We start from the raw sequence: 20,871 nt of genomic DNA, 5'->3' as shown, positions 1-20,871 counted from the left end.
TCATGGTATGGATGATTTTACTGCAGATGGAGGAAGAATGAATGCACCTGTCAGTCTGGACAGGTCATTGCAATTTTCCAAATATTTTCTTGAAAAAACCGCAGATTATAAAAAGCTGCTTCAAAAAGTGCACCGTAACAAGAAGTTTGAATAAGCAATAACGCCTTGTATACATGCAGGAAGTCTAAATTGTTTGCATTCCTTAGGTATTAAGAATTTCATAGCTATCAATAACCTTTCCTTAACGAGGCGACAAATCACAAAATTTCTGCAATATTTTCCAAACATTTCAATTTTTTAACTGTAAAAAATTAGAATACGCATTTCCTAAACTGCGAAAGTCGTTAACGCAAGTGAGGAAACGCAAGTGAGGAAATTCTAGACAAGATCGTACTTAATTTTCTCCTAACCTCTTTATTTATCGAATACAAAGAACAACTTCCTTTAAACGGTGAGCTAGCAACTGCAAGAAGCGTAGGTAGAGAATTTAATATCAAAAAACTTTCTACTGTCCAGTCAGCAAAGAATGTACAATAACTATAAAGAAAGAAGATGACACCTATGACAAATTTACGGATACTTTGCTCAGGTATTTTCCGATATTAATTGCCTTTTTAAAAGTTTGGTATTTTAAAGCATATTTTGTGTCTAATAAAATGTCAAGCAGACAATAACATGAGATTTCTCAAATGATATCGATGAATCAAATTCACGTTACGAAATTTGCTGGACGAATTGACTTCTAAAAGCAGATGAACCCTTATAATATCTTGTTTAGTTTGAAAATGACCAACTTGGATTAAAGATCAACACTAAACCTAATATTGTTTAGGTTTCAGCATACAGCAAGTGTAATACATAATATTCAATTTGGAGTGTTATTAATTGTGCTATGTGTCGCAATTAATCTATGATAAATCTTTTTGTTTACAGTCACGATTTTAACTTTTTTAAAATTTTGGTTTATGTAGCAATTTATATCGGTATATATATGCACCCTAAATTTATCCAAAGTATACATATAGATCTTACGTACTGCATGTTGACATATATATTAAAACCAGTTTTCTGGCAACCTCATTTGGTATACATATCATCGTAAACATATAAACGCGCTTTTGTATACAAATATGTAAAATAATTTACTTTGTATTTTAAACTGTAAGCATTGTAAGCATTTTGTCATTTATATACAGAGGAAATCATTTATACTATTGTATGAAACTATATTTCACTAAAAATTTGGTGAAACAATTAAAAGTTTGACATGTTAAATGCCACTTGAATAAATTGTTTTGGTGCTTTCAGCTTTAATAGTTTTCCTGCAACATATTGCATGATTGATGTCATGCTCCACTTCTGAACAATTCATTTGTTAACATGTACCACATACTGCCCAGATTACTGAGAATATTTACTTTAGTACCCTGATCTAAATTTCTTTCTTGAAATCTGGTTTTTAAATAACTGACTTTGAAAGCTATTAAGAGTGCCAATATATGAAATAGTTAACATTTTCAATATCTCATATATTATATAGTGACCCTGATGTTGTTGCTGGCAAGACAAACCGTTTCAATATTTTTTAACCATTCTTCGTACATTGAAACTAAACCTTTAGACCTCGCAAAGAAATTTAGTCTAACATTCAGAACTTGTGATGGTGGAAGGATATTAAATCAAACTGGCCAGAATAATGATTACTTTGAACTTCTAGTTGTACCAGCAAACGTAAATTATAGCATATATCCTGCAAGTTTTACTGAAAGTTCATTGAATTTAAGATGGAAAACAAAAGGAGGCAACCAAACAGTTTTAAAGATTGGAAACAAGTTAGATCAGAATATACCGTATAGTGTGACGTTTTCACCAAGAACTAAAGATGGAAATGCAACATTATCCCTCAGTCTTGGTAGTGTAATAGACTCAGTTCAAGTTCCTGATGCAATATACAATGTTGGTAATAAAAGCTTAACCCTTGGCCATGGGTTTTATGGTTGCATTAATTTTGGGGACATGTTTGATGCGGGAACCTCTAACAACTGCACATTGGATAGCTGGAAAAGATGTCCTCGTGGCGGTAAGTCTCTGTGTAAATCTTTTTCTGGCTTAGAACATTGTATTGTGTTAATATTTGTTTTTCATAATGGAACCAGACTGACATTATAACATTGTATCCTTTAAATTTATAACAGAAATTATCTTGGAAACTATAACATTTATCATTATAAAATATATATGAATATACTGCCTGCACAAGCTTGTCCCTAGTACCCTAGCCATGCCAAGGAAGCCTAATACATTGTATATTATAGCATTGATCTACTTTTCCTTTAGGCTGGAATGTAACTTATGCTAATTCTAAATAATCTTTTTAGATTGTCCTCTCGGATATAAGGGATATTATTGTGAAATAGAAATTGATGAATGTGCTTCATCACCTTGTCACCATGCATCAACTTGTAAAAATGAGCTAGCAAAATACACATGTGAGTGTGGACAAGCCTGGTATGGTAGAAACTGTGATAATCTGAAAAATGAAACATTATGTTCACCTAATCCATGTGAGCATGGTGGTATTTGTCGACTTGTATCAAATCACAATAATTACACCTGTGCATGTCGGCCACCTTATGCTGGTCGGAATTGCAGCGAGACTGTTGACCCATGTGGAAGTATTCAATGTGACAATAATGCAACATGTAGGAATATCAGTGACACTGACTTCAGTTGTCAATGCCCGAAAGGTGAGAATGTTGTATTTGTGTGATAATCACATTTACAATTTAAAACTATCTTGGGTAGTCACTGAACTAAATAATTTTGAAAATGATATTTTTCTAGGTTTTGCAGGTAAACTTTGTGAAACAAATATCAATGATTGTGGAAGTGCTGACTGTGGTCATGGCAAATGTATTGATGGTGTTGCCACATACAAGTGCAATTGTAATGGTTCTGGATTCACAGGAGATTTCTGTAAACAAGACATCAATGAATGCATTGTGAATAATCCCTGTATCAATGGGAGTTGTCAAAATTATTTTGGTGGTTACTTCTGCAATTGTATTGAAGATTTTGAAGGGAAAAACTGCGAGAATAGGATTAATGATTGCTTGCCTGACCCATGTCAAAATGGTACTAAAATTCACGATGTATTCTTCATAGGCAACTGACTGTATTGTCATTTTTTCCCCCCATCATTTTCACATTCAAAGTTTTGGGAACTGGAGTTATTAATGCCTTAACCTAAGATCTGTGTTGACGTTTTGTTGGACATTTAATTATTAACCTGGTGCCAGGAAAAATTCAGTGTATTTTAACAACTTATTTTCAGTGGTCAGTAGATACGTTTGTTTATTGATTGTATTTTTGATATGAAAATAATTTTTTTTATCTTAAGGTGGTAACTGTACGGATTGGATAAATGATTTCCACTGTAATTGTTCTTCTGGATTTTCTGGGACGATGTGTGAAATAGAGCTTCATTCCTGCAATGTGGTTGGTTGTACTGCTTGTGACCCGACGCCATGCAGCCATGGAAAATGTAATTGCAGTTGTACGGCGAAGGAGGAGTATTACAACTGCACCTGCGATGAAGGATATGCTGGCGTTAACTGTAGTGAAGATATAAATGAATGTTTCAATGGTTCTATTCCTTCCAATATATGTGGTAAAAACGGTACCTGTGAAAATACTATTGGTGACTTCAGATGTTTGGTAAGCCTTAAAATAAAATAATTTTAAATATCAGGCAGTGACTTCGGTAATCACATAATAAGTCAGGGATTGTCAGGGATGGATTCATGGCTAGCTAAAAATACGTCTAGCTCACGTTGACAAAAAGTACTGGAAAAAAATTTTTAGAATCAACTACCAATTTACAGAAAACAGATTAATCGTCTACTTCATATTAGATTGCGCGTTGCCTTATCCCTTTCTGATGGATCTCTTTTAAAAGCGCATCAGGAAGCACCCGTCCCCCTTTTCGCAAACGTCCCCCAGTTGTATCGCAATCATTAATTTAACTTCACTCCTAGAGGTGATTCATAACTTGAATACTGTAACTACCCAATTTATTCTGAGTATTTCTGACCGCATATGGTTTCCCCAGTTTATTCCCCAGCGCGAAAAATGGGGCAAAAAATGCGTTTCTGCTGATCATCGATAAAGCTCTTTTCCAATCATCGAATCAATATTTACAATATTCACATTTACTGTCTCTAGTTGACATTTCACTAAACCAGTGTAAGTGAGCTTTAAAAATACAGGGACAGGTCTGCCTCTTTATTTGTCTACATGATTTTGAGCATCACCTCGTGATTTTAAGGGTTTCCAAGTTACCTTGTGATTTTGTTTTTTAGAGTGTATAAAAATGATTGTTGTTCTCTTTACTTTTTATAGTGTTCGGAAGGATTTGCAGGTAGACTTTGTAATGAAACGGAAGGACCTTGTAATCCAAGTCCTTGCATCCAAGGGAAATGTAATAGAATCAATATCACGGTGAACACTTCATCAGACGTCAACAGTTCGACTAATATAGAGACATATAATTGTTCATGTAACGAGGGATGGAAAGGTATCAATTGCACTGAAGATATTGATGAATGCAGTGAAAAAAAAGGTACAAGTATCAATGACACTGCTTAATCTTATTGTATTGGCATTCTATTATAGGATTGAATAATTATTTATAGGATTTCTGTGAGATGGTAGAGAATGTTGTAAAGTGTTAGAAATTTTACATTCAGTTCAGCATTATTAGTTCCTTTTGAAATTTATTGTTTTTACGGTCTGCTAACATGAATATATGTATATTTGTCTATTTCGCGTGATGCCTGGTTCCATTTAGTCGTGAACATGTCAAGGTGGTTGATGTGATAGTAGGATATTTCTATGTGGGTGCAGTCAATAATGACCGGTTTGAATACAGAAATAAAGATAAATTTACATCCGGACTATTTTTCATCGGTGAAAATAACCTGTTCACGAGAATTACGATGCAGACTTTAGATTGCGAAACTAACTGCGTATATTCATAAAGATCGCCCCATGATATCCACAGCTGTTGGTTGAAATGCCCATAAACTGAAATTTTTTTCAACTAGATCAAAAGCAACACGAATAACTAAAACGAAAAGAGAGAGTAGGAGAATAATAGTTAATAAATCGTTTTTCTACATTTTAATATCGAAAAGTGAAAGGGAGATGTACGAGTTTTTTTTTTTTAAAAGTTTTGATTAAATTTTCACAATGTTTTATCATTCTTTTTTTAGATGCGTGTAACGAAACAATAAGCAGTTGTATGAACACCAACGGAAGTTATTTTTGTCAGTGTAAGCAAGGATACCAACAAGGCAAAGACAGAACGGTGTGTGAAGATGTGAACGAATGCGAACCAAATCCATGTAAAAATCCTGGATCATGTACGAATACTCCCGGAACATATCATTGTCTCTGTATGAATGGCTTTTCAGGTATGTCATTTGTGGGTAAGGATTTGCAACACCGATAAATGCATGGGCAACTTCCTTGGTTCCTTTAAATTTATGCATCTTAACTATAAACGTAGCGCTGTCAATTTGCAAATATTGACATTAGGATTTAGAACTTTTCATGTGCCGAATCTATAATGTTAACGAGCTAAGGTCTTTGTTTAAGTTCATTCCCATTCTGTTCAGCACATGAAAAGTTCGTCGGGAATTAAAATGAAAAACAAGCATCTTCAATAACCTTTGCTAAAAGTTAAAATTGGTCACACGGGATGCGGGAATCATAGTACAAAGGCGTGTGGGGGGGGGGGGTAGCAGATACATCATTCGTGGGAAACGTCATGTGTATAGCGTTTTGATTTGTCGACATATATAAATACACATTGAACTATGATTACTGGCAAAAAGTTTCTAGCCTTAGCTCCTACGTCTTTGAGTTTTTGGTCTTGGGTTCGGCCTTTCAGCAAGTTATATTATCATTTAGGAGTGCACTGCGAGGATAATATTCCTGACTGCTTTTATGAAGGGAATCCTAAATGTATACACGGTAGTTGTAAGGATGGAATTGCATCTTTCAAATGCACCTGTGATGTTGGCTGGAGTGGCACCCTTTGTGACGTTGATATTGATGAATGTGGTCTTGATTACTGTCAGAATAATGCCACGTGCAATAATACACAAGGTAGTTACCTATGCACGTGTCCAACAGGATACACTGGTAGGAACTGTACGACGGACATTGATGATTGTGGGAATGTAACTTGCAGTCATAATGAAACCTGTATGGATAAGGTAAGCCTTTATAAACTGTTGTCACTGATGACCGTCGCTGTCCTAGTAAATTCCAGTTAATTCAGGTTTTCACATGTAGTACAATGTAGAACATGTAGTACCGACTTATCGTCGGTATGTGATAATTAAAAATTTAGATAAGAAATTACGGCAATTCATAATACATTAAATTTGTCTCGCGGCAAAATACGGCCTGGAAACGAGGCTTAGTATGAGTTGTTCGATATTCATATGAACAGTGCATTACCGCAGGCTAATTTTATTGCAGCGCCTGGATATATGCTGGGCAGGGGCGTAGAGGCCATAGCGGGGAGGGGAGGGGGTTGGGTTTCAAAGTCAGGGTCCAAGCGCATCTTTTCATTCTGTTGCTAAGAAATTCTAACCTTATATTATGTCTTGTTTGCGTGATTATTTCTTGATGGCCCAGACAAACTGTGCTTGTTATGTGTACTTGATTGTGTCGGTAAATCAATCAATCAAGTCCTTAAATGTGAATTGTATTTGAACCACGACAAGCCCCTTGCCCTCTGCATTCGTAGAAGAAAAACTGTGGCCATATACAGTACTGTGCAAAAGTTTTAGGCCCCTAGTCAAATTGTCTCTTGTTAGTAAAATTCATTGTATTGCAAGACATGCTTGGTAGAAAGACTTGTAGTGGTCTTGCACTTGGTACAGCCACCATGAGAGACCATTATTGCGGCACAATGCCCACTCATTGGAGCAACGAAAGAATTCTAACCTAAACCTGTTTGAATATTATTATTATTTATTATTATTTCGCATCATGTGAGGCTGTTGATCCAGATGTTACAAACAAGCTTGTTGGGTCAATGACTGGGCATTGTGCCCCAATAATGGTCTCTCATGGTGGCTGTACCAAGCGCAAGACCACTACAAGTCTTTCTACCTAGCATGTCTTGCAATACCATGAATTTTACTAACAAGTGACAATTTGACTGGGGGCCTAAAAGTTTTGCACAGTACTGTATGTTAATATATTATTTGATATCTTCTTAAGTTTAACGACTTCCAATGCAACTGCTCTGCGGCTTACGAAGGAAAAACTTGTGAGATTGATATTGACTGGTGTAGCGCTGGACGTAATAACGGTTATGTACCATGTGACTATGGGATATGCCACGATGGTGAATTCAACTATACCTGTAATTGTTTTGATGGTTTCACTGGCAAGAACTGTAGTATTGATATAGATGAATGTGCCTCGACGCCTTGCAAGAATGGTTCTGTTGTCTGTGTTCAGAAGTCTAATAAGACAGCAATCAAGATGTATTTTGGAGCTGACCGTATTTATGCAAAAAATGAAAGGTGAATAGAATTTAAGGGAAATAATAACTTCGTTTTATTAAAAACGTTTTTTGTTTGATTTTGCTATACTATGGAAGAAAAGTGTACAAATAACGTAATTTCAAGTGCTGCAATGGAAGATATCATAAATATTGTGTGCATAATTTTGTAGAAAACATGGTAAAAAAGCCACGCCCGTGTCTTACCGACGAAGATGGGCCCAACAGGTTCAGATCTCCAAGACCATTAGGTTAATTTGGTATAATATTTGTTTTACTGTTTTCGTTTAGTGATGGGTATCTCTGTGTGTGTCAGCCGGGATACGAAGGTTTCAATTGCGAAATTGAAATAGACGAGTGTCAGTTGTATCAACCATGTTTTTCAAATGGGACGAAATCCTGCAGTGATAATATTAATAATTACACATGTAATTGTCTTGATGGTTATACAGGTAAGATGATAATACAATGTCAATGTGTTTATTTCTGCCTCACTTTATCTCATTCTTATTTTTATTTAGGTCGGAACTGTTCGGAAGATATCGACGAATGTTCGCCGTTTCCATGCAACAACGGAACGTGTCAAAACCTTATTGCGCAATACAAATGTATCTGCGACTCGAACTACACCGGCGTGAACTGCGAGAACATGATTGACGCGTGCACTGCTCTGTCCCCTTGTAAAAATGGTGCTACTTGTAACGTGACCTCTGACTTCAACATCACCTGCACATGTGCTGCAGGATTTTCGGGAAAATTTTGTACCAATAGAACGACCTTGGGATTTGATGGAACATCTTCAATGACTGTGTCCATCTCAGAAACCACAGCAAATATATCGTTTAGTTTTAGAACTATATTTTCCAATGGAGCCCTGGTTTCCCACACGAGCTCGTGGGCATTGTCTTTAGTCTTTGGTAAACTCATACTTGCGTGCGGGGCCTCTTCCTCTTGTGAGGTCAGGGAATCTGGAGTGTTAACGGATTCTAATTGGCATAGAGTGAAAGTAGTAATGAACGAATCGCACGTCACTGCAGAGGTTGGCTCGAGTAAAAGCTGTGTGCAACGGTGCGGGTCGTCACGAACACGCCGGGCAGTTGACTCTAGCCCCAAACTCGTTGTGGGGGCAAATGTCGGGGATTCAAACCAACCTAAATATATTGGCGGTATTCGAGACTTCAGTGTCAATGATGTCAAATATTATCCAGGTTTGCACTCATTTTTGTTTTCAAAAGTAATACTATATGGTGGTTGTGAGGTTGATTATTCATTAAATGTACCGGAAGTAGAGGTGCGCAGTAAGGATGTTTAAGCGTTTTCGGCGTTCATTACAAATAGCTCTACAATAGTTCTACCTGTAGAGACATCATGGTAGGTCATATTAGTTCTAATATGAACTCTCAATTAGTTTAATTAGTTATTAAATACGTAAATACGTGCAGGACGTAAACCCATATCTTTGTTGTTATTATGTGTAACATGCGTTATCGCTCTATTTTTCAGGAGTGGCTGGTGTTGTAGATGATGGGCTTGTTCCGAATTTTCAACGTAAAAATATCTGCTCCCCAGACCCCTGTTTGAACGGCGCGTGTAAAGATCTCTGGACACGTTACTCGTGTGAATGTGATAGATTCTGGACCTCGACCAACTGCACTGAAAGTAAGTTTGATATTATTCTTAATCCCGATGGAATCCCCCCCCTCTATTGAAAGTTCTACTTGAATAGGTCTTGATATTTATTATTGAATCTCCTAGGAGTACCATGGGGAACGTTTGGTGCAATTAATGTACTTAAAAATGGTCATCGTCCAAACAGCAATAAGAGCTACGTCTCGTTCACGCTATCGGCTACCGTCTTCAATAATCTTGCTTTCACCGTCAGGACAAGATCAATATCTAGTTTAATAATACAACTTAATTCGAGCGATTCAAGGTTTTTATCGGTTGAAACAGACGACAAGGGTTTCTTAAGATTACGAGACAACAGTGGATTTCTTTTTTCAAGACTGAGTAGTGCTTTAAAAATTGGCGATGGTGTATCCCATTATATTTATCTCAACAGTACAGTGGTAATGGTTGACAATACAACCCATGATATAACGATAAAGTCATTTATGGTTGGAAATGTGTCTGTCGGTGGATTGCCAGAGACTGGTGGCGAAGATATGCAGTTTCGAGGTTGTATTCGTGACGTGCGCCTGAATGGACAACAGCTTCTGTTTTTCAATAAAACTGAAGGTGGCATCTTGAATAGGACTCAAGTGAATGTGGCTGAAGGTTGTTCAAGCGAGGATGTGTGTTCAAATATTTCAGGTACGCGGAGAATATTTTCTGACAGTAATAAATATGTTTTTTCGAGTGTTTTTATTATAAATACTATAAAACAGCCGCGTCCTCATATTCCGAGGTTGTTCACTATTAGTTCTCGCATCGTAAATAATTTACCTGCTCCAGCGTTATCTTAATTGAAGTAACTCTTTTAATTTTTCCAACTATATTATTTTCTGCTAAGTATTCCTCCTTATCCTGAGAGAGGGATTTCTCTTCATCGATGGGTCGAAGGCAAAAACGTGAAGTTTTATCTGTTTCATTTTCGTCCTTTAAGAAAGTCAATTTACTTGAGCGCCAAACTATTTCCGGTTGTTTTTGGTTGGGATAAAGTGTACATCAACCATATTTTCCCATATTTTCCCTAATCGCTCATTAATTTTGTTTTGTTGTATTCTTCATAGACATTTTGTCGTAGTTGTGTAATTTATTTAGTCAAAAAAAATACATTTTGTTTGAAGTACGCTTTATGTACATTTTTCCTTCGCTGTACTGGTCGCTTTTTCTTTTGTTTCTGTCCATCCTTTAGCCGAAAAATCGGAGCAATACCAGAACCAGCGGCTTGTCTTCTCAGCTCTCTTTACCACGTATTTACCTTTATCTTCGGCACACGAAATCGACGTAAATTCTAAACGATAAGAATCATAGAGTTTCTGTCATACCTAGACTAATATCGAAGCATTTAAATCATCGTCGTATCATATGTTATGTCTAACCTGCAAATGTTAAAAGGAGACAAATTATCACCAACTTCGACAGCATATTTCTGTGTGTTGATGTTTCTGACTTCTGAGTTATTTGTTCGTCTTTTGCACAGTCTGGTATAGATAGATGTCTTTATCAGACTCTGATTTCTGTATTTTTTTGCGCATTTTTAACTTTGTGTGACAGGAACCTCTAAAAAAAGCGTGGGTCAGCAAATGAGTGCTTGAATGGGAGGATTTAAGATGCCGATGTAATTGAGAACCCACGGGATATAATTATTATGGGTGTAGATATAAAAACGTTCGTGTATGACAATAAACTTCGACGTCATTTGGTTTGTTCGATTTACGTAAAGTAATACAAAGATCTTTTCAGTTTAACTTCGCTTTTGTTTATACCACGCTTTTTTAAAAACATTCCGCTAGAATCTTATGATTTTAAAACTGAAATAGCCATATGGCCAAGCTATTATAGTGGCTTATGCTTGGCATGTTTAAACCCTAACCCTATAACCTTAGCTTGTGTCTTTCTTCAACGTATATTATCGTTTCGCAAAAAAAAAACAACATGCTTCTATAAATAATTATGTTTAAATAATTTAGGCTCAACTCCATGTTCAAAACACGGTAATTGCTCGGATCTTTGGAACGACTTTCAGTGCACATGCGAGTATCCATATGGTGGGGATAACTGTGAACTTTATGGATGCGAATGGGCAGATCTGTGTCCACGAAATAGTACTTGTGTGAACCTGAGGGACAGTGCAGAGTATGAATGTAAGTTTATCATGCATATGCAATTTTCCGCAGAATGGGACATGTCGCAGTGCTCGGAAGCTTTTGTCCAATTGGATAATGCTTTTCTATACTTTCTAAACTCTAAAGAACGAAGCTATGCTATTGGTTGAAACAGAAATGTATTGTTAAGTTCAGCCAATGAAAATCAATCTTGCGAGGAGCTGCGACACCACCCCGCAGAATATTAGAACACTATTCCGTGAATCGTTTTTGTAATGTGCAGTGAATTTTATAGTGATGACCCTCCTCACCCTTTTGAATATTTAGTGGATATTTTTGGCGGACTTCCCTCCTATACCAAGAGTATACCGCAGAGCGATATGATGCACGGTGTCTATTCGTTCATCCCTTGTATGTGGTGATAAAATTTTATTGTTTTTCTTTTTAAGGTATAAGTAAAGTAACATTCAACCAGTCCCAGTCCTCCGCGTATTTCACAAACTCGACGCAATTGTCCAATATTAACAGTTTGATTGTCCAGTTTCGTACTCGACAAAATGAGACCATCGTTTTGTCAGCGGTGTACAACGCTACATACTTTGAGATAGGAGTAGAGGATGGTCTTGTTAAGATCGTGTACAATTTGTCTGAAAATATGACTGGAAGTGTCACTACAGGTAGGCAAGTTAGAAGGCTAGGCTAGAATTCTGTTTGTTCATTGGAAGGAAATCGGAAATCTGTTGTATTAATATAAATGATACGTTTACATCCATCATTGTTTTAAGAGTTTTGTGTCTCTTGTATTGAACTATACTGACGCAAGTTTTCAACTCAAAATAATGAATAAACGTTTTGCAAAGATCTAGGATGGGAAGTTCACAAGGGTATCAGTCATTATAGGTTAATATGACAATAAATGTGATTCTTCTGTTCTTTTTTTTCGGCGGGATTCAACCTGTCTTTGCTTTGCCCTCATGTTTATGTTTACTTATTTCAGATATATTCGTCTCTGATGGCAAATGGCATGAATTAAAGATCGAGACTTTTATGTTGGAAACTCACTTCAGAATTTTCACCTTGGATGAAGATAAGTTCACGTATTTAAAAAATGATTCAATTTCTAGAAATGTTTCCTTACTGAGCCAATCATTTTCCTATCTTCTGGCGACGGGGGGCGTCCACATCGGATCATCTGCCCGAAATGCCTCAAGCGGTCATCTTCTCGGTTGTTTGAGGGAAGTCAGAATAGGAAAGAATTTACTAACATTTGTTGAAAATGCCGTGGTTTCCAACCCAGAGTTCAGGCCAGCAAGATCCTCGTTTAATAACTCTCATCTTCGTAACATCTTACTTGGTTGCCATAGCAATGACGTATGTATGCCCTCTCTGTGCGGTAATGGTACGTGCGTTGAGGGATGGAATAATTTCCATTGTGAATGTACAGACGGCTACTATGGTAATCGTTGTCAGTTCAACCCGTGCACTGTGTCTCCGTGTATGAATGGCAATTGCACAGTACGTGATTCAGGTTTTACGTGCAAGTGCTCAAATAATTATGTCGGTGTTTACTGCAATGAAACGTGCACTCAAGACCTTTGCAAAAATGGCGGGGAATGTCGCGTTTCTAGCGGGAAAATTACGTGCACGTGCGAATCTGATTGGACGGGAGAACTTTGCGAGGTATCCATACCACGTGACGACGATGAAGACGACGATAATTTGCCGTTAATCATCGGCTTAGTCGTTGCTGGGGGTGTATTGCTGTTATTGGTCATTGCCGTGTTATTTGTGTGTACACGTCAGACGAGTTCTACATTTGGGACGTACAGCCCGAGAAGTGAGGAGAAAGTTGGGGCTCGTGTGGAAATGAACCCGGTCCTAAATGTACCACCACCAGAGAAGTTAATATAGTAATACCGTAGTGTTATATCTGGGGAGGGGTGGGGGTCTTGTTATAAATAGAAAATAAATGAAGAGCATGTGTACACAGTTAATGATTACAATAACTTGTTCGCAATCCAGTTCATTCACAGCCGCCAGTATCGTTCTTTCTGGATAAGAATGTTCTTCAATGTTTTTGATTAATTTATAGATAGAGTGAGTGTTTTTATTTGCAATACGTTTAGCGTACGATTATCAATATATATAAACAGAGTCGCATAATTTATATAAACGTTAAGTTCTGTATGATTATTGGATCCTTCAATTTTGTATTTTTCAGGGGTCGGTTGTATGAAAGCTGGATAGCGCTATCCACCGGATAGTGACTTTTTCAACCGTTCTAAGGATGCTTGAAGAGCAATAAAATTTCAGCTTTGGAACCAAAAATCGTTAACGAGGATCCTTAATTTAGGAATACTAAGATTTAATCGAAGTTATACCAAAGAAAGGGTGATTTTGAGGGGATTGAAAAAAACACTATCTGGTGGATAGCGCTATCCGGCTTTCATACAACTGGCCCCTGGTCACTGACCTATATACTAATTACTAAATGAGCATCAACATTGGGATAGGTCAATGCATTCAAACCTCAAAGGAACCCACATAACGCGTATATAGTAGGTAATTCGCACGAGAAGTTTATGATATCAATTCTTAGATAGCTTGAAATATAAATATGATGTACGTTTCTCAAATTTTATCTAGTCAACTGTAAATAGGTATGTGTATAGTGATTATAACTATATAGCTATGTCATTCGCAATAATAATATTTTTATAAGCTGATGGGGTAATTGACGTATTATATTTTGTAATGTATCTGTTTGCATATATCGACTTTGTAAAACACTATATAATATAGTATATATTTATCCTAATCAAATGCATATTTTAAAATGTCTAACTTCGGAATGTCAAGAAATCTTTTCAAATTTTAAATATCTAAATGCTCTATGTTTAATGCTAAATGCCAATTCTCAGTAAAGGTTTGGTTAAATTGTTTCGTTGAAATTTGAATTGTTTCTGAAATTACATTCGTGATGTAATTTGCTGATGAAGCGGTTCATAGACATGGTAATTCAAGCCTAACAGAGTCTACTTTCATCTACTTTTTTTGTTTAAACTACCAGTATTCTACGTTCAGAATGGAGGTTTATGGTCAGGGTGAATGGTTTGGCCTTTTGCCATTGACACGTTTAATAGCATGATATGCGGGCATTGTATGGTGATTTGCGGTTTGGCCTCCAAAATTTGTCACCATAAAATAAAAGAAGGTTTATTATGGGAGGGAAGGGAAGGGATGTTTACCATGTTTACTGGCAGAAATGAAAGATTAAAAAATCCTGTTTTAAAAGACTGATGAAACTTCATAATTAACAATTTTTTTAGTTTTATTTTATCATGTTACAAACGTGATAATTGTTTACCATTGAAGTGTAACATAGTCGAATGAAATTTATCAGTTCATTTCATCAGTTCATTTACATTTTTCCTTCGCTGTATTGGTCGCGTTTTCTTCCGTTTCTGTCCATCCTTTGTCCGAGAAATCAGTGCAATACCAGAACCAGCGGCCTGTCTTTTCAGCCCTCTTCACCACGTATTTCTCGTCCTCGGCCGCTGATGAATTTGACATGAACTCTAAACGATATATATTATAAGCAATATAAAGTTGCCGTCATCTTAAAACTTAATTAGAGAATGTGCTAATCGTTTTTCTGGAAGTTAAATGTATAAATTAGCCAGATATGTCTAACCTGCTACTGTTAATAGACAAATTATCACAACTTTCGACAGCATATTTTTGTATGTTTATACTGATTTTCGGAATTCTTGCACGTCTTGTAAACAGATTGTCTCTGATGAAAGTTTGTTTTTTGCGTCCTTTTTAAGTCTGTGTGAAAGGAACTGGTCCTCAGAATTGTAGGAAGATGCCGGATGCCGCGTATGAAAGACCTTTTCATAACGACGTCAAGGAGAGAAAACTGATTTCAAGTAGAATCTAATTGGCCCGACTTGGATTATTGCCGAGCCAAATAAACCGCTTAGTCCTATTATAAGAAAGATTCACCACAGCAGGCCGGGTGCGTGGATATAATTGGTATTTGGAACAACGAAAAAGGCGTAAAATAATTACGGGAAACGCGTCAGTTAAAAGACGTCGGTATATACAACAAATAATTCTACTTGTTATATATATATATATATATATATATATATATATATATATATATATATATATATATATATATATATATATATATATATATATATGTATTATATAGACGTTGTGTTATTTGTTAGATCGGAACATTATCGGGACGATTCTCCTTTTGGAGTATGGGATTTTAAGAGAGCGGACATGTTGTTAGACTGTGATTTTGCAGTCGAGTTACGTTTGTAAAACGATTTGAAGTTGATAAATAAAACAGTGTACAGTCAGTACAACAATGGCGACGAGTTCCGCAGCCGTTACGGCTACAAAAGGACCCAAGCTAAAAGTTTTACCCTTCGATCCTCATGGTGATCGGTTAGACCTAGGAAAACGATGGGAAAAGTGGTTTGAACGGTTTGAGAGAGACCTCAAATACAATGGATGTGACCCAAGTAAAACCCCAGAAATAGCCAAAATGGCCCTGTTAATATACGCAGGCACTGATGTTGAAGACCTGCACGACACGCTGCCAGAACCAGGCAGACCAGACGGGGTAGAAGAAGCAGATTGGACGGTGTATGAGAAGTCAAAAACCAAATTGGAAATACATTTTTCACCAAAACAGTGTAATGATTTCGCCATTTTTGAGTTACTCCGAATGAAGACAGAGCCCTCGGAAAGTATCACAAGTTATGCAACGAGACTGCGTAAAGCGGCAAAAAAGTGCAACTTTACAGATTGGTCAGCTGAAAAGATGATTAAGAGCCTAATCATTGGTAATATGTATGATGATACCCTTCGCCTAAAATTTCTACAGAAGGATCGAACACTCGACCAAATCTTAGATATCGCAAGAAGAAAAGAAGATGCTGTCGCCCGAAGTAAAGTAATGGATGGAGCCCCGCGACCGGAAGTGAACAAGGTGGATACAAAACGAAGCTACACATCACCAAAGAACCCAGACCAGTGCAACAGGTGCGGACATGAGAAACATATCCCTGCTTCAGAGTGCCCAGCCTTAACCAGAGTCTGCAACTATTGCAAGAAGAAAGGACACTATGCCAGCAAGTGTTTCAAGAAGCAAAAGGAAGCAGGAGTCAAGCGCATCGAGGAAGAGTCCCAAGCCAACACTGAGAATGACTCCGACACAGATGAGTATGATGTGGCCCAAATCGGATTTGTAAACAATCTTGGGATGAGGGAGAAGCCATCGCTGATGAGAGTCCGTACCAACGACTAAGAAGTATTGGGGCAACCAGTTACGGGGACCCAAAAGAATATTTGGGATGAGAAACAATTCCGCAGCTTTGAGAAGAAGACCCAGGAACCGGTAAAGCTGTCGCCAACAAATATCAAGCTGTTTGCATATGGGGGCAAGACACCACTGTCGGTCATTGGATCGTTCAAAGCAGTATTGGCAGCAGGGGATCGGACAGTCAGCACCGAAATATATGTAACATCGGAACCATCCGCCTACCCACTACTCTCTGAACAGTCAGCAAAGCAGCTACAGCTAGTCAAATACAATGAAAGTTTCCTCGTAAAGCAAGTATCCGAGCCCTGTAAGAAAGTTATGGCAACAGCCAGACGCCAAGAGGTAGCAGACATGATTGCGGACAACTCAGAGGTATTCACGGGCAAGATCGGTAAAGCCAAGACGAAGGAAGTGTCACTGATGATCGACGACAGTATCACACCAGTTGTTCAGAAACAAAGACGAATACCGTTCAATCTCTTGGACCGGGCAGAAAACAAGATCCAAGACCTCCTCGATCAAGACATCATTGAACGAGTCCCGGACAACAAGCCACGTAGTTGGGTTAGTCCCCCAGTAATTGCTCCGAAACCAGATTCCAATGATATTCGTTTCTGCATTGATATGCGTATGGCGAACGAAGCTATACAACGCCCGTATACACAGATACCAACAATGGCGGATATTGTAAACAAATTCCAAGGAGCAGAACGCTTCACCAAACTGGACCTCAAGGAAGCATACCACCAGTTTGTTCTAGACGAGCCATCGCGCAACATCACCACATTCTATGGCCCTGATGGCCTCTACCGTTACAAGAGGCTCAACTACGGAACCAAGTCTGCCCAGGATATCCTCCAGCTGGAGATTGACAAGATGCTGTCTGGTGTCCCAAACCAAGTGAACATAGCGGATGACATCTTGATCGGCGGATCAGTTGAAGAGCATGACACAACCCTGCAGAAGGTCCTGTCAGCTTTAACCAGCAATGGCATCACGGTGAACCCAGACAAATGCGTCTTCGATGTAGAGGAGGTGTGCTTTGTTGGACTGGTGTTCAACAAGCAGGGCATCAAGCCGGACCCAAAGAATGTACGGAATCTACAAGACGCAAGCCAACCTACAAGCAAAGCGGAATTACGATCTTTTCTCGGAATGGCAGGGTTTAGTGAACGCTTCATCCCGAACTTTGCAAGTATTGTCCACCCTCTACGGCAAAAGCCCAAAGAAAATGTCTGGGCCTGGGACGGAAAGTGCCAAGAAGCATTCGTAAAGTTGCAAGCCTCGCTAAGTGATTTCTCATTATTGCACCATTACGTCATCGGACATGACACCGAAGTAGTAGTAGACGCCAGCAAGACGGGGCTAGGAGCAGTTCTTGTCCAGCGGGCATCAAAGAATGAGGCCTTCCACCCAGTTATGTGCAAGTCGCGGGCACTGAAAGAAGTGGAAACTAGATATTCCTCGACGGAACGAGAAGCACTGGCCGTACGTTGGGCATGCCGGAAGCTATGGAAGTACCTGCTTGGTGCACCAAAATTCCGTATTGTTACCGACCACCGCCCATTGACCTACATGTTCCACAAACGGTGCGGAGAACTACCTCCAAGAGTTGAGAACTTTGTTATGGACCTGCAAGAGTTCGAGTATGAAGTTGTTTACCGCCATGCAGGGAAAACATGCATTGCTGACTACATGTCGCGCCATCATGTCGAGAGAGAAGGATCAAGCCGAGTGTCCGAGATCGAAGCAGCAGCTGAAAGCGTTGTCGAGGGATGGTACTGCCACGCCCTGAATGAACAAAGAGCAGTGACGGTAGATGACATTAGAACTGAAGGGGATAAATGCGAGTCTTACCAGAAACTGGTTAAAGCAGTTCAATCAGGAACTAACCAGGAAGATGAAGAATTAAAACCTTTTATGGTTCCAGAAATCAAACACGACTTGAGCGTGGTCAATGGTGTGGTGTGTCGGGGATCACGTGTTGTCATTCCCGCTGCCCTACAAAGACGGGTTGTCGAATTGAGTCACCGAGCACACCAAGGAGTCAGCAAAGCAAAACAGTTCTTACGAACATTCTGCTGGTTCCCCGGGATGGATAGGGCTGTCGAAAACCAGGTACGAGGTTGTTTACCTTGCCAAGCTGTCCAACCAACCAACAATAACCAGCCAATCAAACCATCGGAGTTACCAACCGGACCGTGGCAGTATGTGGAAATGGACTTCCAAGGCCCATATCCCAATGGGGAGTACATATTCATCATGATCGATCGCTACAGTCGATGGCCCGAGATGGCATGGTTTCGAAACGCGCCTAATGCAAACACCACAATCGCAGCCATGCAGAGAATATTCACCAACAAAGGTGTTCCAGCAGTGTGTCAGTCGGACAACGGATCACCGTTCCAATCAAGAGAAATGGAACAGTTCGCCCAAAGCAGCGGATACCACCATCATCACATTACCCCTGAGTGGCCCAGAGCGAATGGGACAGTTGAACGGTTCAATCGGAGCATGAAGGAAGCTCTGCAAACAGCAACCCTGGAAGGGACTTCCCTGAGAGATGCATCCCAAAGATTTTTACAGATGTACCGATCCACCCAGCACAGCGCGACCAACGTCAGCCCACATGCTGCAATGCATGGCGGGAGAGAAATGCGGACAGTACTGCCACTTATGACACCGATCGACCAGGTTGTAGATCGGACACGAGACCAGGAATACAAAGGTAAGATGAGAAACGGGCTTTCACCGCACAAACTTCGCGTAGGGGACACTGTTATCGTGAAGCAGACGAAAGCCAATAAGTTGACACCCACGTTCAATCCTACCCCTTTGAGAATCACGGAGGTTCAAGGCTCGAGAATTACTGCACAGGAGATTAACGGCAGCTGGACGGTTACGAGGGACGCGTCTTACTTCCGGAAGATTCAGACCGACGCGCTTGCAGACAACGAAGAGGAGGACGACGCGTCAGGCGAGAGTGAGGGAGAGACGGAGAATAGAAATGCGGGTAATGATACGTTGCAGGGGGAACAAAAACAACAAGAGACGCCGAGCAAGAACGCCGAGCAAGCGCAGAGACCACGACGAACAACCCGAATGCCTACTTATTTGAAAGACTATGCCGGACATTTAACGGGTCGGACTATTATTGTTGGTGGGGAGAGATGTTATATATATATATATATATATGTATTATATAGACGTTGCGTTATTTGTTAGATCGGAATAGATCGGAACATCATCGGCACGATTCTCCTTTTGGAGTATGGGATTTTAAGAGAGCGGACATGTTGTTGGACTGTGATTTTGCAGTCGAGTTACGTTTGTAAAACGATTTGAAGTTGATAAATAAAACAGTGTACAGTCAGTACAACACTACTTCAACGTTCAATTTGCAGTTTTGGCAACTAAAGACAAGAAATCTTTCAAGGCGAGTTGTATCTTCTATGTTTCGGCGGCAGTGGCGTAGCCAGCATCGATAATTGGGGGGGGCCCATATTCATATATTCATGTGAAATGTATTTATTATTATTATAATAATAAAGGAAGTTAATGTTATACGGGTCTTCGTATCGTAGTGTCTCGGGTCTTAGGATAAAATAAAAATAGCATGGTTCGTAGAGTTATTATCTGCGCCGAAAACAGCAAACTCAAAAGAAATATCGTTTCACCCCTAGCCCGATGGTTTCGCTCGCATACCGTCTCCATCCCTACCGATTGGCAGCGGGCAAAAATAAGAGCTGGTGTGCTATTGTACTGATGTGAGCCTTAGGATCCGTTAGAACGTTAACAGACTGTAAAGACAATTGATTTGAAAAGAAATTAATCCTGCGTATCACGAATAAATGAATATGCCCTCCCCCCCAATTATTGTTCTAGCTACGCTACCGTTTGGCGGGAAATTTCATGGATGTTTTTAGCTGCCTGTTTCGAGTGTTGGGGCAGACAGCGTTGCGGCAGACTTTTGCCCAGTGCCCTTTTGTCTCTTTTGCGACAATTGTGGCAGATCGATTTTCTTGCTAGACAGAGATGCCTGGGGTGGGCATTACCGTCACAACGTGTATACACTTGTTTCGATTATCTATTTTACTGAGCCTCGATAGTTTGGGGCTTTTTTAGGACACCCTGTAAAGGTGCCCCAAAACTATTGACAAAAGGATTTG

At 39.1% G+C, this 20,871-nt stretch overlaps 2 protein-coding genes across 2 annotated transcripts; both read left to right on the top strand.

Annotated features, from left to right (window-relative positions):
* The first annotated feature begins 455 nt into the window (after positions 1-455).
* Positions 456-13,573, top strand: LOC114518872 (protein crumbs homolog 1-like). The gene is made up of 16 exons (XM_028538900.1): positions 456-589; positions 1,541-2,080; positions 2,379-2,747; positions 2,845-3,135; positions 3,401-3,717; positions 4,402-4,621; positions 5,274-5,474; positions 5,974-6,281; positions 7,300-7,607; positions 7,877-8,037; positions 8,107-8,793; positions 9,089-9,244; positions 9,341-9,898; positions 11,221-11,394; positions 11,805-12,032; positions 12,353-13,573. Exons 1-16 carry the CDS (start codon positions 553-555, stop codon positions 13,264-13,266), a joined length of 5,469 nt encoding a protein of 1,822 aa, XP_028394701.1. The 5' UTR covers positions 456-552; the 3' UTR covers positions 13,267-13,573.
* A 3,447-nt stretch (positions 13,574-17,020) lies between these two features.
* Positions 17,021-20,012, top strand: LOC114519014 (uncharacterized protein K02A2.6-like). Its single transcript, XM_028539070.1, has 2 exons — positions 17,021-19,862; positions 19,987-20,012. The coding sequence occupies exons 1-2, from the start codon at positions 17,021-17,023 to the stop codon at positions 20,010-20,012; spliced, it is 2,868 nt and encodes a 955-aa protein (XP_028394871.1).
* The last annotated feature ends 859 nt before the right edge of the window (positions 20,013-20,871 follow it).

This window comes from Dendronephthya gigantea, unplaced genomic scaffold, assembly GCF_004324835.1.
Source record: "Dendronephthya gigantea isolate DGI-Jeju-01 unplaced genomic scaffold, DenGig_1.0 000012F, whole genome shotgun sequence".
NCBI classification, from domain to species: domain Eukaryota; kingdom Metazoa; phylum Cnidaria; class Anthozoa; order Malacalcyonacea; family Nephtheidae; genus Dendronephthya; species Dendronephthya gigantea.
This window is presented reverse-complemented; position numbering and strand designations above follow the sequence as displayed.

Excerpts from the sequence above, each read along its gene's own strand:
- LOC114518872 (XM_028538900.1), top strand. The coding sequence starts at position 553 with ATGACACCTATGACAAATTTACGGATACTTTGCTCAG. Across the intron at positions 590-1,540 it reads TTTACGGATACTTTGCTCAG|TGACCCTGATGTTGTTGCTG; the intron begins GTATTTTCCGAT and ends TATATTATATAG. Across the intron at positions 3,136-3,400 it reads GCCTGACCCATGTCAAAATG|GTGGTAACTGTACGGATTGG; the intron begins GTACTAAAATTC and ends TTTTATCTTAAG.
- LOC114519014 (XM_028539070.1), top strand. The coding sequence starts at position 17,021 with ATGGCAACAGCCAGACGCCAAGAGGTAGCAGACATGATTGCGGACAAC. Across the intron at positions 19,863-19,986 it reads GGGTCGGACTATTATTGTTG|AGAGCGGACATGTTGTTGGA; the intron begins GTGGGGAGAGAT and ends TGGGATTTTAAG.